Here is an 18,713-nt window from a genome sequence, read left to right as displayed (position 1 = left end):
CAGCCCTGAAAGATCAGGGTCTTCAAAGAAGTTCCTCTCCAAAGCATTTCTTATTTATCAGATTAATGTTCAGATATCAGGCCCAGCCATTGTATAGCAGGCTTTGCTTTTAAGGACAAAAGTCATAATTTGTGTTGATAGTAAGGACAGGAGAGCAATTTACAGTCCCTTTTCTGACTATTATTAGGTGCAAAAAAGCCATTACGTTGGTTTCTGAACTAAACCAACCTTATCTTGCTCAAGGATGGCATTTTTCACTGTGAAGCCAAAGAAGGCATTCTGAGGAACTGAAATGGCATTCCTGTGCTTTTAGGATACTGCCATTAACAACTGATGGAATTGCAACCCTTTCATATTTTGCTTAGAGCCTGGCCAGCTTGTCCCATGTACGCTTCTAGGTGGTTTCTGCTGATAGCCTGAATCAGCTTGGAAGATAAGCACTGGTATGCTTCACCTGATGTGGATAGTGCTATTTGAAGAAACCTGAACGAATTTGGGCTCTGGTTCTCTTTTTAGAGGAGTATCTGTGTTTGTCTGTTGCAGCAAAGCCAACAGTCTTGTATCACTGCAATGTATGACAGAAAATGGCTTTCACGAGTTCCCTCCACTGCCTTTGATGAAGAGCAAGGGAGGACCCAATGCTTCAATGGTCTCTTCTAACCCTATGGGTCTCCAAAAGCTGATTTCTTTACAAACGTGCTTCACCATCTTCTCCCGCGGAGACTGTCAACCGTGGCTGTTCCCACGGAGCCTGATAACGGCACCACTGCAGCCTTAGGGGCCTCTTCTTTTCCTATATCTATGATCAGCGCCATCTTGTCGTATCCATGGAAAAGCGGCCTAGACGGGACGCCGCCGCTTTCTCTCCCCGCTCCGGGAGCGCGCTGGCGGCGATGGCGGAAGCGGCTTGGAACGAAGATACGGGCGGGGCGGTCTACCGATCCCGAGACCCCATCCGTAACCTGCGCGTCAGGTGGGTGCTCCCTTCCCTTCCCTTCCCTCTGCCGTGAAATCCCCTTGGCTCTTCCCGCGGCTAAAGCTGCTGCTGGCGGTCCGTTACTCCAGCCGCCCTTTTGCTTCGCTGCCCGTCCATCAGTCAGACGTAACGGTCTGGAAAAAGATCCTGTGGCATCAATATATTGGTCTCGGAGGGGCCCGCCGGTTTTCTTGTAACCGAGTAAACTGGGCTGTCCCTCTACAAATTACACCTCAACACGCACAGGCGGCAAATCCCCTAATCGCGCCCTTCCCGAGAGACAAGTCGCGGAGTAATAACGCTGGTATACCGTCGTACTGAAAGAAGTTTGACAGCTTAAAGCCCACCGTACTATAGTAAACGTCTTGCCTTGTTGCATTTATAATCCACCTCAGGAGTGCAGAATGTTTTCCTAAGTTGGTAGTAACCTGCATGTATGGGGGGGGGCGGGCGGGGGGGGAGGATTAAAAAAGTTGAGTTAAAAGACAGTAAAATGCGAGCTGCGATCTGACAGTTTGATAACGATGTGCCGAATGAGCAGTAAACAACCACAGCGTCAGATGGCAATAACAGGAAACTTAGAATAACACAATAAATGCATAGGACAAGATGCAGAAATAACAGAGGGTCAGTGTTGCTCGTACTAAATATCAGACAGAAATACTTTCAAACGTGCTACAAAATCATTATAAACATTACAGTATAGCTGCAGTGATAGGAACAAAAGTGTGAGAAACTATATGCATTTCAGGTATAGTTAGGCTTATTCAGAGGTCTAGAATCAGTTTCTCTTAAGGAAATTATTTAATTTGATTAAATCCTGCAGTTCTAATCAATGATCAAGAAGTCTGACCATTATTAAATGCAGAACACAAAGTAAGTTGATAAACAAAGCAAAATTAGTACTAAAATATGGCTACTATGTGCTGCAAAAATCCGGATAACTGCTAGAAAGCAGCAAAATGTTAAGAGTGACTTGTATTCCTTTGCTAGCATCTAGTATTGTCTGGAGTTTTACAGTTCTGATTTGTTAGCATTAACTAAAATTAGTTAACAGAAGTCTGCCTCTATTGCACTTCTGTGCAGAGAGAATAGCGTCATGTTTTTTAGACACAGCTATCAACATAATCAACAGTGCAAGATGTTATCTGTAAAACTAAAGATCATTAAAAAATAATATGGAAACCAGGAAAAGTATATTAAAATTAGAAGTACTCAAATGGTCAAAAGAGAACTTACCCTTTAAAGTCACTATTACACCAACATTAAGAATAAAAAAAATCTATGCATATCCACAATCTTGGAAAAATAATTTAAGAGGAAAAATTAAACATATACTTTTTATCAAAATGTGCTTTAATTCAGAAACCATACATTTACTTATTGTCACCAATAAAGGCTCAAATAATAGAAATAGATAATATATATTCAGTACTGCTGGAAACGTAATAATAAGGTTGGATCATTTTTTTATATCTAGTGGGAAGCCCAGCCATTCTGGAAGATGCCTCGTCTTAGAATGAAACAGATTTTAAACCCTGACTTTTCTTTCCTGCAACTGTTTTTCTGTTAAGCATCACTAAGCCTTATCTTTCTACAAAGTATACCAAAGTAGCTTTGTACATAACAGCTCCTAGGATACTTTATGCTTCCCACTGGAAATTACACTCGATTCTTTCATTAGAAGACTGGCAGACCAAACTTTGGAAATATGCATCAATGTCAAAAATAATTTCATATTTAAAAAAATAAGTCCAATATTCAACTTGGAAACAATTTATGAATTATAATTCTGCGCATAGACTTCTGCCACATCTGAAGTTTGGATTTCTCTTAACATAAGATCTTAAAATGCCAAATTCTGCCTAAGTGGTTATAAAGTTGACGGACTGTCTCAGATTAGCTAGAAATTTTTGTCAACTCTTATTATTTTGACTGATAATTCTTATTACTTTGGTTGTCATTGTTAATTTCTGACTTCACCCTATTGATACTTTTAAATTGATTGTGATTATCTCCATATATTGTCTTAATTTAATCTTAGTAGTGGAATATTAGAGGAATGTTTTTCTTAGCATTCCTTACCAGTCTGTCCTTAACTTTATAACCACTTAGACAGAATTTGGCATTTTAAGATCTTACGTTAAGAGAAATCCAAACTTCAGATGTGGCAGAAGTCTATGCGCAGAATTATAATTCACAAATTGTTATAAATTCTTACCTAGTTTTTGGAGTTTGTAAATCCCTTTTTGTATTGCTCCCCCTACATATCCACTTTCTATTCTTAAGTATCTTTAAAAAGAAAAAAAACTTTTTTTAATTCAGATACTTCTCAATTGGCCGCTGGTAATGATTAGTGGGGACAAACGTCTAGGTAGAACAGTTATTTGATCTTCCTCTGTTTCTGCTTGTTTGAAGCGACAGGTTTTGAGTGTCACGTTCCAGATGTCCAAAAATAATGGATTTCTTTTCTGCAGGGTTAAAATTCAGCGGGTTACTTCCACTACCCTTTTGCTGCAGCAGTTTCAGCAGTCTTCCTGCCAACCAGGCCAACAGTTCATCAGCTTGTCCACTTTGGGGCCTCACAACACAGCAAGTGAGTGCTCTTAGTTGGGGTTTGAGAACAATGATTTCTGGAAGTCTGGTCAGGTCTTGTTAAAGCTACAAAGGCTTTATCAGCATAAATCAGCATAAAACCAAATAATTGAAACATCCTTTTTGCAGAATATGCCCATAGAACGAAGAGATGTTTCTATATTATTTTGTTTAACTTTTAAACTAATTTTTATTTTGGTGGTCAGTGAGTACCGTTTACCTTAACACAACTGATGACCTTGGCCAGTGAGATTGTCTGCTCTCCCCCTAGTAATTTTCTCATTTCCTACATTGCTTTTCTTGTTAAATTGCCAGATTAAATGCCCCAAGATTTGTGCAGTGATTTGATGTGACTAATTCATAAGTTTTTCTTGACTCTGGCTTTGGTTCTGAATATAAATATAAAGACATTGAAGGCAATAAAATAATCATTAGGCCTGTCCAGATGTTCTGTATATTAAGAACCAGAAAGAAATTTTTGGGGGAGGGATAGAGTACCTTAAGCCATTATTCTTGCCACATGCACTTTGGAGACTTGTCTGTGTTTTAGGCGGGCATTGCCCTGAGGAGGAGAAAGAGGAGGCTATTATTGGCTGGCAAGAGAAACTCTTCAGTCAAGTAAGTGGACAGAATGATTGTTTCACTAATAATTCTAGCAGTTTTCAGTGCTTCTGGCAGTGCTTATTTAATTTATTCTTACAGTAACATTTCTGTAATGTAGGTCAAAGTGCTCATATCAGGCTAAGCCATAATTTAAACCTAGGTCTCCTTCATCCAAGCACAATATTTTAGACACTCATTCAGGCTGACCATCTTACAGAATTTATCATGTGCTGTTCCTGCAAAAATCATGTGAATATCTCTGGTGGAATGTTTAAGAGTACAAACTTCATTCCAATATACTTCTCAGGTGAAAAATATGAAGTAGTAAGTCATCTGGATCTCAACAGCAGGCCTACATTTTCTTTCAATCAGTCAGGTAAAGGTGTGTAAAACATTTTGCCTCAAGCCTTCTCAAGCACCAAACCCCTGCTGTGAACATTTGGGGAGTTTGGGATGCTTCTAAAATACTCAAAACAGCCTGTTCTACATTGAAACAATTGTTTCATGTTCAGAAGGAATTTTATGTACCTTCACACTCAAAATAATTCAAAATAAAACATTTTGATCGCCCCTATAATCAGTTATTCTCCTTACCTAGCTGAATAAGGCCTTGAATAGGGAATCAGTTTAGCTGTACCAAGCATCATACTCTCAAGGGCTTTGGCCTTTTCATGTTAAACGAAGAAGACAGACTTCCTTTGTATACCTTCTCATTCAAGTTTTTTAGAGGCTAATGGCTCAGTCTAATAGGTAGAAAGGTTTCTGACTACTTTTCACTCATTTTGTTGGACTGTAACCTTGGTGGAAGATCCTGTCCAAACTGTGTCCCCTTGCTTCTCCCCCATTCTTCAACTTCAGTGCATCTATTTAAATATGAGAAATCTAAATAGCTACAGAAGTCAGTAGCCCTTTCTGTCATTTGCTGTCAAATGCAGCTGTCTATCTGCTTTTTGTTGGGATCTCTGCTTTGCTGACACTGCAGTTCCATGAGCTAAAGCTTTTGTAGGAAGGGCTTTGTTACACCAGCAACAAAGGTTTTCCCTATTCTTATTTAGTTTGAGGTCGATCTTTACCAGAATGACTCTGCCTGCCAGAGCCCACTTGACCGGCAATACCACCAGGACATCCTGAAGTTGGAAGAGTTGGGGGGTCGGAAGAATAAGCGGATCTTCACCTACACAGACCATGACCGCTTCACCAACCTAGAGGAGGTGCCAGCTTTTTAACAGAGATGAAAGTGGGTTGGAAATGGGATGGCTGACCCAGAGTCCATTCTTTATGTCAGCATGAGTGATAGGAAGAGAGGAATTGTTCCATCCGGCAAGTGTGAAGCAATGAAAAAAATTATAATTCTTAAATAATACTTAATGATATTGTTAATTACAACTATAATTCCTGGCTTAAGTAGTAAGATTCAGGCAGATAGTAGTACCTAGCTGATCTTGGCTGATCCCTCTAAAGCCAAGCAGGCTTGGACCTCTGTGCTGTTTGGATGGAAGATCACCAGGAAAGCCCAGAGCTGTAGATTAGACTAGGAAGTTGGAAAAATATATTGAAAGATGGCAATACCAAATCACTTTCATATTACTGCCAAGAAAGCATGTAATCACCAGGTGTTCAGTTCAACTCTAGAGTTGTAATGGTATGTAGGAAAGACCTTGGGAGACGGGGCGAAGAAATACTGCCTAGGGGACAGTCAGATAAGAGACAGCATAGCCCGCAGCTGGATAGTGTGTGGGGCAAGAGCCTCAGAAGGGACCCTCCCTAGTTTCTCAGGCTGTAAAGATGGCAGGAGAATTGTACTTTCAGACTTGCAAGATTCTGTTAATGTAGCTTTACAATAAAGTAGAATTTGTTTATCTGGTTGTGTTTCCTGGTAAGGCTGACAAGAGCAATGTTTCTCAACCTTGGGAACTTTAAGAGATGTGGACTTCAACTCCCAGGATTCTCCAACCAGCAAGCAAGCTGGCTGGAGAATTCTGAAAGTTGAAGTCCACACCGCTTAAAGGAAAGTATTTTATTTTTGTGAGAATGAATCTGTTTGGAGAGGAGGGATGGCAGAGAGGGAAGCAAAACAGCAAGCCATGTTCATTTCCTACTGACCGTTTTCTTCCCTCTGCCAAAAGCTGACAATCTGGAGCTTTTGCCGTCTACTCTGTACCAGAAATACAGTACTGCTAAAGAAATATTTGTGTGGGTTGAATGGAACTTCTTTTCGCTCATATTGCTCCTATATAAAATGAGTACAAGAAAGTCTCTTCTTATGTTCCAGCATTGTCAGAGAGTGACCACCTCTGCCAAGGAAGCGCCTTCATATTTGGCAGAAATGATGGCCAATGTGAGGAGGAGACGGCAAGAACGCAGGCCAGTGTGAGTGCAGCCACGAATGGTGGTTTTGCTGGGCAGACCTCTGGCTTGAGGGGGTGGCAGTTTTGATTCTCCCTGGCATTCCTTGGCTCTTTTGCATGTTCTGCTGAAGCAGAAAGGAACCTGCTTCGTTATAGGCAACAGTCTCCTTTGCCTCTCTTGGCAGAGAAGGAAACATCCTGAAATCCCGAATTATCACCTGGCAGCCCTCAGAAGAATTCATCAAGAACAACCATGTCATTAATACCCCTGTGCAGACCATGTATATTATGGGGGACCTAGGACCCCAAGGCAAGTAAGTCTGTGTCTATGCATTGAAGCTTCCCAGCCCCGTTGTTTTTTCTCAGCCCCTCTAGTTTCCAAGAAGTGGTTGGAGCTGAACAAAAGTCAGTAGCACACCTTGGTATAGAACTGAAGCTGGCAGGTGAGCAAGAACGGTGTTGTTCACATTGGTTCCATTTCTGCGGAATTTGTCTCTAAAAGTTAGTATAGATTTCAGATGAGAGGATAGCAAAAATGAAGAGTGTGCCAAAGAGATCACAGTAATCCCTGCTATGTGTTGACCAAGTGACATAGTATGAGGTTAATGAGATCCTTTCTGGACTTCATTCCAGAAAGAATTCAAGTATGGATCAAATTCATAGCAGCCCAGAAGGGCATAGAAAGTCTCCCATATTTCCAGGCCATCTTCTGTGGCTGAGGGTTCTCCTTTGGTCATCAAAGTTCCTGGATCTGGGCACATCATAATTCTATATGTACAGACACTTTCTGAAAGTGTCTTGTGCTGCCAGTATTCTAAGCCCTGAGAAGCAGGCCATGTTTTTATAATGATCTCTCCGTAGACTTGGTTGCAAGGAGTATGAGTATGTTCTCTGCATGATCAAGGTGGATAGCAATGGAGTCATCACAGTCAAGCCAGATTTTACAGGCACAAAAGGGCCTTACAGGTGAGCAGCACTTAGAGCTCTTTGATCTTTGAAGATGGATTGGAGCCAAGGGGTGCTTGCATGTCGATTGTACAGATCTTTTCTCTGAGTTGGGCTGTGTTGTTTGGCACTCTGAAGGATTGAGCTGGAAGGGGAAAAGCGGGAAATGTGGAAATTCACTCTGGAGAATGCCTCAGCCACAGTGGAAGAGAAGGAGGAGGCACGGGAACAGCGTGTCTTCAAGGATGTAAGAGCTCTTACCTTTTGCTCCTAAATGGGAACTAAATTTGTAGAAGGGATATAGAAAATGTCTTATTTTCTGTCTTATTTTAGAAGACATTTAGAAGACAAATAAGACATTTTATTTAGAAAATGTCTTATTTTCTGATCGTATGTTTCATTCTTTAGTTGTACAGCCGGCATAAGGAGTACCTCAGTGGACTTGTTGGATCTGACTTTGAGATGGTAAATGACTTATTTTTGCACCAGATATGTCTGCTTTACCTGTTAACTGTTAACCCTAATCCTAACTTGTTTAAGACAGAATCTTACAATCCCACAATCTGGTTCTATTTTTAGTGGAGATGTCAGGTTGGTGGAATTTGGTGTTGTGCTGTGAAATGAATTACCACAACATTCATGATTAGCTACCATTGTTGGAAACTGACTTTTTATCTGATTTGAGCTAATAGGTAAAGTTCCTGCAATTTGCAGGTTGTCTTAACCAGAGTTATAATCGTGACTTTTTGCTGGAGTGGGAGAAATGGTGCTGCTGTTTTCTTCTTAGCATCTTAGTCCTTTGCTCATCCAGCAAATTTCTCATAGTAGTTATTGTTTAATTAAATGAGAAACCCACATTGAAAATTAAATTGTGCAAATATAATTTTATACATGCCTTAGCACACGGTAGTATTTAGCTGGCCTTGAGCGATATGAGAAGTTAGCAGGGTTGATGCAGGTTAGCCCTTGGATGGAGAATCACACAGAAATTCCAGAGCTGTTGAGAAATTTAAAAAAAAAAAAACATTCTGGAAGGCAAAGGCAAACCACTTCTGTAACATTGCTAAAAATTACATGGATCAGCCACCAGGAGCCAAGCCCAACTCAAGGATATTTTTACCTTTGAACCTGAAGCACACTCACAATTGAGGCTTAAGTCCTGAACTTACCTGCCACCTCTGTCATGAATTCACCTCATAACCTTCGGTATGTCTCCTCTTTGGCTGACTATCAAAAAAGCCTCCCTCCCTGTGTTCATAAAATCAAGTATTAGAAGAGGTAGAATGAGAACTTCCTTCCACAACACGGTTAGCTGCTGCATGTAAACTACTCTTTGTGCAATACACTCATCAGAATGTGCCTTAATAATACATATCTCTGACCTGGGGTTGTGCCTCTGACATTCCTCTTCTAATATAAAAATGTAGTTGCTTTATATCAAATCAACCCTTTGATTCATCTAGTCCAGATTTATTAAGTCTGATGAGCCAGCAGCTCTCAGGCAGTGGAAAGCTTTTCATATAATCTTTTACCTGAAATCCTTTAACTGGACACACCAAGTGTTTTGTTCAGGAACCACAGAACCAACTTAAGCTCTATCATAGAGGTGCAGTTTTCCTACTGGATAATGTTCACTCTTTCCTTTTATAGACTGCTCCTGGTGCTCTCCGACTCTTTGTTAATGGTGAAATTGGTAAGATGCTCTTTAAGGCATTATTCTTGAGGGTGTTTGTTTCTCCTCCTTCTTCCACATTCATCCCAGGATTGATCCCCAGGATATCAAGCGTCAAACCATAGCTGGAAGCCTATGCCTCCCCTATGAAACAGCATAGAGCAGTGTTGTTCAAACTTGGCCACTTTAAGATGAGTGGACTTCAACTCCCAGAATTCCCCAGCCAGCCATGCTGGCTGGGGAATTCTGAGAGTTGAAGTCCACTCACATCTTAAAGTGGCCAAGTTTGGACAACACTGGCATAGAGGAAAAGTAGTTTGTGATCCTGCTACCTGATGTACGGTATTCCTTCTGTGCTTCTGTAATTACTTTTGTTGTTTCCCTAATGTTGATTTAGGCACTTCTTTGCTATTAGTTAAGATGACTAATCTTTTACAGTTTCTAAATCACCTACAGTTGTGACTGTAATTAAGATATCCTACAAGTTTGATTAAATAAATAGCCAACTCACTCAGGTTTTGTTTTAATCTCAGTCTCTTTAGCAAGATGTGTGTACCTTCTTAGGATTGGAAAGCTTGATTAAGAATAAGAGAAAAGGTCCAAAGAATCTGGCTTTATTAGTGCCTCTCCTCTTCTTTCTCAGTTTCAGCTCAGGGTTATGAGTACAGCAATCTGTACATACACTTCTTCTTGGAACTGCCCAGCTGTGAGTAATACAAATTGGGACCTTAGGGTGGGGGGCAAGATACGATATGGCATCTACCACATCCAGTTTTTGTAGAAATGTGTATTCTCCTAAGGGAGTTGCTTTGGACTGATTTTTAGTGTTCAAAGAAATAATTGAAAAAATAAGAGATCCATAAGTCCTCCCACAGCAAATCAGGCATATCCTTGAACCTACCATCTTGTTATTTGATACCATATGTTCCCCAAAACACCCTTTCCCTAATATCCAGTCTCAAGATACTGATGGACAATCAGTCACCAGATCCAATCTCATGATAAGAGCCACAAAAAGTCCTTGTGTCACCCTTCCCTTCCCCCCTCACCACCCACCCATCCATTGCATCACACTCTTCACACTTCAGGGTCACCCCAACAGTAGTATGGCTAGTAACATAAGGTAGCATTACTTCTATAACACTGAAGTAATTCTGATTCTAAGTGCGCATAATTCAGGGGGAAGAAAAGAAAAAGGGGCAAGTGTTTATATTTTATGCCATCTACTCTTCCATATTCTTCCAGATCAGCGTATCTGGAAGAAATTCTCATGGTTTTGAAAACAAAAATGCAATACGTGATGAAAGAATGTCTGGTTTTGGAGCAGAATTTCCTGCTCTGCAGTATCCCAGCCTGCTCAGCATAAGCTCCTAATTAATCTTGCTGTTTTTTCTGTAATGCTAAGGCTTCTATTTGCTTCCTTCTAGGCTGGTCGTGTCCCCCATCTCAGCCACTCTCTGGAGTGACCCAGACTTGCACTAGTAAAATATATGGCAAAGTATGTTTAAGGTGGTGTGTTTGTGGGGAAGGGGACTAGCTGCAGAGTCTCAGTGTTTAAAGTTAGCTTTTGGGCACATTTTCCTTCCATACTTTAAGGAGCAGCAGCCTTACGTGATTCCATGGAATGCAGTTCTTGCTATGGATTTTAGTTTTCTGACAGCCCTAATATTTCAAACTTACATTCTAGTTGAGCCTTCTTCAACCTATTCCTTTAATTCTTAAATGTATTATGCTGCTATCTGTTGAGATTTCTTAATGATTTATAGTAAATTTTGTTGAGCCTCAATTGGCCCACAAATTCTCACAGTTTCAACTGGAATGCCCAGTGGCTCGGAATTACGAGGCTTTTAGTCTAGGATTGCCACCCAGAATTGCAATTGCGAGATGGGTACCTATATAAATTGATATAATTTTAAAAAATAAATTAAAAATAAATCTGGAGAACAGCAGATTGGAGAAGACCTTGAAGGTATAGACAAACATTTGGAAAACAAGACCTCCCTTGCTCTAGATTCCTGGACCATGCTATATGAATTCTTCAATTTTGGCACAAAGCCAGTAGAGTGATTCTGTTGGTCCAAGGCATATCCATCTTCAGGGCATGTTTCCTGCTCTCTAATACCAGTCGTCTGCCTCCCATCATACACATGCACCCACTTGTTCTGTTTCCTGCTGCCCCGTGTAGGAGCTGATGCGACTATTTTTCATTGCCAGGACAGGGTGGCTTTTTTCTCCTTCCCGTTTGCCCTGGAGATGTTCTTCAGCCCAGAGGATGACTTGGAAGGTGAGTCATGCCACTGGAGGTCAGATTTGTGTGTGAGAAAGACGTTCAGAGATGGTTCTGCTCTAATGGATATGAGGTGTTTGACTTCGTTTGGGGAGTTGATTGGACTGTCCCATGGATTTAATTTATGGGGCATCATTCTTGGGGATATTCCCTAGATTATGAATGCACAAATTTTTCCAGGCTGAGGTTGACATTTGGCCTTTGGGAGATATGCCACCATCACCACCACTCCTAATACTGATAGAGACAAACACAAAATTCTATTTAAAAATTGCATATTAAAATTTAATTACAGTTAAATGTAATGAATATGATTACTCTCCAGTTATGTATTCAAACTGGATACACCTTCTCCCATATTAAAAATGACAAATTGGTTACAACTTTTGGAGATTTCTCAGAGCTGGAGCCATGGATTTGGGGAACTGTAAACAGCCTTGAAGCCTCCAATTGTACATGTTTGCTCTACAGGAAAACTGCACTGAAATGAGTGGGAGCTGCAGAAGAGTAGGATGGAATTGTTGCACAGCTCATATTCATTTCAATAAACACTTGAGAGTATCTCAGAGGATTATGCCTGAGGGAAAAGCTATAGGTACCAAAATGCTTTAAACTGGTCCCAGTGGAAAGCTGCATTCAACATCCTGCCAGCAGCACAATTGCCACACTGCCTGTTTACCCTGGAATAAAACAGGACAACAAGAGACGGGCTGGTGTCTTATTCACTGTCTCCCTTCCTCCTATAGGCTCCTTCCCTCAGTGGCCTGTCCTGTACTTTGAGGTCCTTTCCTTGGACTTCTGGCATAGATATCGTGTTGAAGGCTATGGGTTTGTGGTGCTGCCAGCAACGCCAGGTAAAAGGCAATGGTAGAGCTGATCTCTGCATTGGTGCAACTCATGAGGCAAATTTGTTTATTTTTATTTATTTACTCAATTTATATAGCCACCCATCTCACTTTTATTGTGACTCTAGGCAGCTTACAATAAAACAAAAACACATAATAGAAAACAAAAATAAAAGCAAATTTTTATGTATTTATTTATTTGATTCCAGTAGAGTATTTTCATTCTGGTTTTGGTATTAGATGTTCTCCTGATAACTGTAGTCAAGAAAACTCTTCTTTTTAACTGCTGGAATGTTTCTGGAAGCAAACCCCTTTTTTAAGATGGCATGCATTTGGCTATCTTTACAATCGATACTCTCTTCCTCATGTATTTCTGTCATTCTGTTAGTAGACTCACATTCTCGCTGAATGGTGAAATTTCCTGAGTGGTTTTGGGCAAGGCATTTTGTCCTTTGCTGTTGTTCAGTTAACACATTACAGGGGAGATTAGCATATGAGAATCTTGGAAGAAAAGGCAGATGATCTAAGGGTTTGAAAGGATTCCCCTCCTCCCATTCAAATGGGATAATATATCTTTGGCAAAAGGCTGACACACCAAGTGATGTGAACATCTCCTACAGTCATAGTCCAAGAGATGGACAAATTGGCTGAGTTTGTACATTGCGCTGAGCTTAGTTTGTACATTGTGCTAGGCTTAGTGTGATACAAACCTAGTCACTGTGGTATGTAAGCCATGGTTTATGGTTCATCATAAGCCACCTACAGTCACTCTGTGACTGAGATGTCATACAAGCCAACAAATATATAAATAAACATCATGTGTGAACTGACTACTATGGCATCTTCTACAAGCCACATGAATCCAGCTTCTCTGACCTGGTGTATGTAGAGTAGCTCTAAATATTCCTTTGCTTGTAGTATACAGTTCCAGGCAAGAATCATCAGGCCTTGTATTTCACTGGAACCTTTAAATTATAATCTCAGTGGCTAACAGTGCTGGTGCTGGGCATGCGTGTTCTGAGTAGCCTCTTGATTTTTTTCCATATCTCTGGCATCATCCCCCTGTTCAAACCTGATGGTTCAGGGGCTCACACACTGTCTGCTTCTACATGGCGTCCTGTGGAGTTGGGCACCATCTCAGAACTACAGAGGTTTTTCATTGGGGGATCTCCAGAGCTCGAGGATATGACCTACACCAGAGTGCCAAGCACTTTCACAGTGAGTGCCTGCCTCCCTATGCCCACCCCCCCAGTTTATCATCTGCGGAGCATTTTGGTCCAGAGTTTGGTAGATTTTAGGAGCATGAGAAAGAAGGATGGAGACTCAGCTAGGACTTCCCCTAATCTGATGCTTATCTTCTGTGCAGGGTGATCGTCTCAGCCGTTTTGGTTTTCGTTCTGAAACAACAGGGAGTGTCACTTTCCGGCTGAACTGCCTGCAGCAGTCCAAGTAAGACTTTCTCTCCAGTAGAGAGAGAGAATTTCTAGAAATTCTGAACATGCATAGTAAAGAGAATCTCTTTCCCTCTGTATTTAAGCAAATTTGGGCAAAAAGGAGCTTCCACTATCAGCTTGGTTATCTGTCTTCAGATTCAGATGCCTAATTTCAATATTCTCATTGATATGGATGCAAACATAAGGACGCATATACAGGTAGTCCTCACTTACCAGCCATTCATTCGAAGTTGCAGTGGTGCTGAACAAGTGATACTTATGACTGGTCCTCAAAGTTCTGGCCATCGCAGCACCCCCGTGGTCATGTGATCACAATTTAAGCACTTGGCAACCAGCTTGCACTTATGACAGTTGCAGCATCCTGCAGTCACATGATCACCATTTGCAACTTTCCCTGCCAGCTTCCCACAAGCAAAGCCAATGGGGAAGCCAGCAGGGAACATGGCAAGTTGCTCTGGTAAGTCTGCCCTGCCTTCCTACGCACTGCACTGCGCCCTCCTTCCCTCGGCCTCTCTGCACTCATGCCAACCTGCGCCCTCCTTCCCTCGGCCTCCCTGCACTCAAACTCCACCATAGCACCCACCTGTCTTAACTTGCATGTGGCCTGTGCAGGGCCTCCCCCACTCCCCTGCAGCACCCCTGTGCTCCTTATCTGGGATCCCTGCCGCTTCCCACTTAACGACCCATACATCTTGGGGTTATGACGGCAACCAGGACTGCCTGGATTGCTGTCGCTAAGCGATGCAGTCACATGACATCGCACTTTACGACTGCATCGCTTAGCAATGGTAATCCCAGTCCCAGTTGCCATCGTAACCTGAGAACTACCTATAAGTTATTTTCATAGTGGAGAAAAAGATACGTATGATGCAAGATGGATATAGTATATCTTGCTTATTTAAAGAACATAAAAGTGCTCAGAAGCCCATCTACCCCAGCTTCAGGAAAAAATGTGATCCTCAAGAAAGGAGTAATGTTCCAGGGAGAGAGAGGGAAGATGCCAGTTTTCCAGAGCTGAGAACCTTCACTTGGTAGCAGCCTTTGGATTAATTTCAAGGAATCAGCAACAGTAGCTGTTGAATCTCCTGTTTCTTCCTGGTCTCCCCCGAAACTTAACAACAGGGACCTGCTAACAAGATGAGTCCTTTGTAGCCAGTATAGCTATAGGATAGTAGCCATATCCCGAGCACTTTATTATAAATGTATTTTTAGGATTGCATGCTACTAACTATTGTGAAAACATTAGCATTGCATTATTGGATCAAACCAAGGATTTATTTCATTCAACCTTCTGTCAGCAACAGAAGCAAGCCTGGACACCGTTTGATGGGGATAAAACAAATTTCTCTTATAATTTAAGAAAAAGGCCCTCCTCTTCCTGGAATTCCTATATTATAGCATAGTGTTGCTAGTTTTAAAACTTGTTTCTTGGCAGAGCTTTTCTGGAGTCCAGCTCCATGAAGAAACGCATGCAGAGTGTTCTGGATCGCCTGGGAGGCTTCAGTCAGCAAGGTTCCCTCTATAATGTCTTAGGTAAGGCTTCTGATGCAGAGAAAGCTGGTAGGATTTTTTTGCATGAAGCACGACTATTTGGATCTTTGCCATAACTATTTCCTTATGAGGAAAGGTTGAGACATGTCGGGCTTTTTAGTCTAGAAAGAAGGCAGATGAGAGGGGATGTGATTGAGGTGCACAAAACTGCATGGTATGGTTAAAGTGGACAAGAAGCTGTTTTCCCCTCCCCAAAATACTAGACCCAGAGGTCACACAATGAAATTGAATGCTGGAAGAAGACAAAAGGAAATATTGATGCATAATTAAACTTTGGAATTTGCTACTGTGAGATGTGGTGCTGGCTACCAGCTAGGACAGCTTCAAAAAAGGGTTGGACTAATTCATGGAAGTCCTGGAGATCAGTGGCTATTAGCCTTGATGACAGTGTGCCTGCTTTGAAGGCCATCTGCTGGGAAACCAGTGGGCTTCCTTGTGTGGTGGATTGGCCACTGTGAGAACAGACTGCTGGACTAGATGGGCCAGGAGTCCAATCCAGGAGGACGCTGCTTATGTTCTTATGATTCTCAGTGGCCACCTTTATGCAACTTAATTTTGAGTTGTTTCACCATTTAGTTCAATGTATGGTACCGGTTTTTTAAAAGAGACCTAATTAATAGGTGGTTATTCATTTTTTTGATTAAAGATGAACATATCTTCTAATTAAATTTTGTTTTAAATTCTCTTGAACATCAGGACCATTTAAGGAGGATAGTATTTATTTATCTACTTAATGAAAAACATGTGGTATTCTATTTATTACTTGAAAAATTCAGATTTGCCAGAGGAGAAGTATTCCATATTCTTTTTTAAAAAGTTAAAATAACTTTGTAGCCCCCAGGTCTTTAAAAAAATCTTTGTTACTCTGAATGGGAGTGACAGAACAAGTAAGTAAGGTTTGGAGAATTCAAAATTATTGTTTTGCTTTTACACAATATATTCTCTTGATCTCTCCCACAGGGCTACTAGAAGCTAGACTTACGTTCTAACCTGCATAATGTATTCAACTCATCACACGCTTTGAATATTTTCAGCATGGGATTGGGGTTACAAAATCTAGAAGGAGGGCGTGGGGAGGTAGGGGAACCAGCTAATTGCCCAGTCTGAACCACCACCTGACTACCACCATGCCCACCCTCTTTGTTGCAGAGGCTTTTCAGCGGGCCCGTCGCCGGATGCAGGAAGCCCGGGAAAGCCTTCCTCAAGATTTGATCCATACTTCAGCCTCTGCTGGCTCACTATGATGAAAGCGTTGTCAAGCAGCCTGCTGTCCTCTGAGATATTCTACACCTTGGTTTCTCACCTCTGCTTCTGCATCCTATGAATGACTCTTGAACCTCAGTTTAATCTGGAGGTGGGCCATATGGTGCTGTACTGTACATAGATGCTTGGACTACAGTTTCTTCAAAGGATGAGACAGAAACCTCCGTTTTTCTCCCTTTCTTCACACAAGATCATGAGATTACAAAAACATTCTAAGCCTAAGGAAGGCAACATGTTGTATTTTATTTTGTGTGCATGGATGTGTTTTTGTGCCTATGTGTGTGAATAATATTTATATATACATGTAGGGATGTGTGTATGTATGTATAAAAAAATTCCCTCCTCACCCCTATGGGTGGTATCTGTCTTCCTCAATCTCGGGTCCTCTACCAAGAGTATATATACTGTTTGTACTCAGTTTATAACAAAGGACAAGGAACAATTAAAATGATGATAATATTTCAATATTATTATTTGTAAGACATTTTCTTAGAAAAACAAGTATTTAAAGCACAGTTAAGTTGCCCAACACAACTTTTGCTTTTCAGTAAGCTAGAGAGCAGAGACGCTCCTGGTGCGTTGCATCTTTGTCTCCTTTCCTTTTCCATCCTTTACCCAAACCTTCTGTGCAAACCCAAAATATACTTGAACAAAGGGTGGAGAATAGCTAGAGACACTGCTTCTATTAGCCTTGGGTTCAGTTTCAGGTGGTGCGGCCACCATCTGTGAATATGCTAGTGGCTCACACAAGAATTGGGGTTGTAAAATTGCTGCTACCAGCTTCCTAGGATTCTTGTAGGAAGCAAAGTGTTTCCAAGTTGCTTTCCTCACTTGCTGTTAATCCCCTTGCTGTTTGGATTCTCTTCCTTGGCTTGGTCCATATGAATGAGCCAAGGGCTTCCCAGCTTTCCAGTGATGTCACAGAGCTCTGTGGAGGTTGCTGTTCCATTAACTAAGGTCAACTGGGGCTTGTCTCTTGGACACACTGTTCCTGGCCCATCTCAGTTATCAGCCCCTCTTTCTGATTGCTCTGTCTTTGGGAATGATTAATGCAAGATCTGAACATTCAACCAAGAACAAAGTGAGCTGGGTGGGGGACCCCCGTGAGGTCCTTGTCAGGTGGGAGGGTGATCTATACGTATTCTTCTGGGAAGACACTGCCCTGTCATTTGCCATTTCTGAAACTTCATTCTCTGAGGTATGACAGCCTATTCAGACAGATGTTTGGCTTGGTTTATAGATCATGGTAAAGCCTAATTCCAGGTTATCAAAATACAGTAGCATTCACAATTCTATGCCCAACAAAGAAGCCATAATACTGTTTTTTATGATGGCCTGGTTCAAACATGCTAAGACAATGACTGGGATGCCATAGGGAGTTGTCATACTCTACAAGAGAAAGATAATTGCATCTCTACCATAAGACTGGGAAGTGAGCTGGGGAGGGTAAATGTAAACCACAATCATTTCTCCTTTCACCATTGGACAGAAAACACGAAACAGAAGCAGTATGAACATATGGCTGATGAGGGGGCACCATCAAGTGGAGGTAAGACTTTTTCATTTGCAGGGCAATGTAAATAAATGCAATAAATAATAAATATATATAATTAATAGACTTAGTAGCAGGACTTCTAGGGTCAAATGTAAAGGATCCTTCTTGCCTCTGCTTTTGTCCTTTTTCTAGACAAATAGGCACTCTTCTTGTGCTGCAGCTGTCTGCCATTTTTGTTTTTTAACATTTGTGAACCTGTTTGTGGTCCAAAAGCATTCTGGAATATGAAGATGATGCTGGAGGCTAGAGCTTTCCTTTTTTGGTGTACCAATTTCCTTTTTTTTTTTTTTTGATGCCTTCAAGTCAGTGTTGACTCCTGGCAACTGCCTAGACTAGTCCCTGCAATTTTCTTGGCAAGTTTTTTTGGAAGTCTTTTGCCATTGCCTCCTTCCTAGGGCTGAGAGAGAGTGACTGGCACAGGGTCACCCAGCTGGCCACATGCCTAAGGCTGGACTAGAATGCACAGTCTCCCAGTTTCTAGCCTAATGCTTTAACCACTACACCAAACTGGTTCTTCCCTTTACTTTCCCATTTTCAATTCAATGTTCAAAGTTTTCCTTTACTTTTCAATTAAAATACATATTTTTTTAAAAATACAAAAAAGTCCAGCTGGACAAGT

The 18,713-nt window shown here is 41.3% G+C and overlaps 1 protein-coding gene across 1 annotated transcript; it reads left to right on the top strand.

Moving 5' to 3' along the window:
• Nucleotides 1-500: 500 nt before the first annotated feature.
• MKS1 (MKS transition zone complex subunit 1) lies at nt 501-17,009 on the top strand. Its single transcript, XM_007430258.4, is given in 19 exon segments — nt 501-973; nt 3,454-3,572; nt 4,122-4,189; nt 5,230-5,385; nt 6,447-6,544; nt 6,708-6,836; nt 7,384-7,488; nt 7,606-7,714; nt 7,876-7,932; nt 9,118-9,160; nt 9,783-9,845; nt 10,567-10,637; nt 11,354-11,423; nt 12,173-12,280; nt 13,356-13,489; nt 13,638-13,720; nt 15,161-15,258; nt 16,426-16,508; nt 16,510-17,009. Coding segments are annotated over 19 exon segments (1,785 nt in total). The 5' UTR covers nt 501-827; the 3' UTR covers nt 16,555-17,009.
• The last annotated feature ends 1,704 nt before the right edge of the window (nt 17,010-18,713 follow it).

Source organism: Python bivittatus, unplaced genomic scaffold, assembly GCF_059951505.1.
Source record: "Python bivittatus isolate LINGU-HERP-01145 unplaced genomic scaffold, Pbiv_v1 ctg000690_np1212, whole genome shotgun sequence".
Taxonomy (NCBI): Eukaryota; Metazoa; Chordata; class Lepidosauria; order Squamata; family Pythonidae; genus Python; species Python bivittatus.
This window is presented reverse-complemented; position numbering and strand designations above follow the sequence as displayed.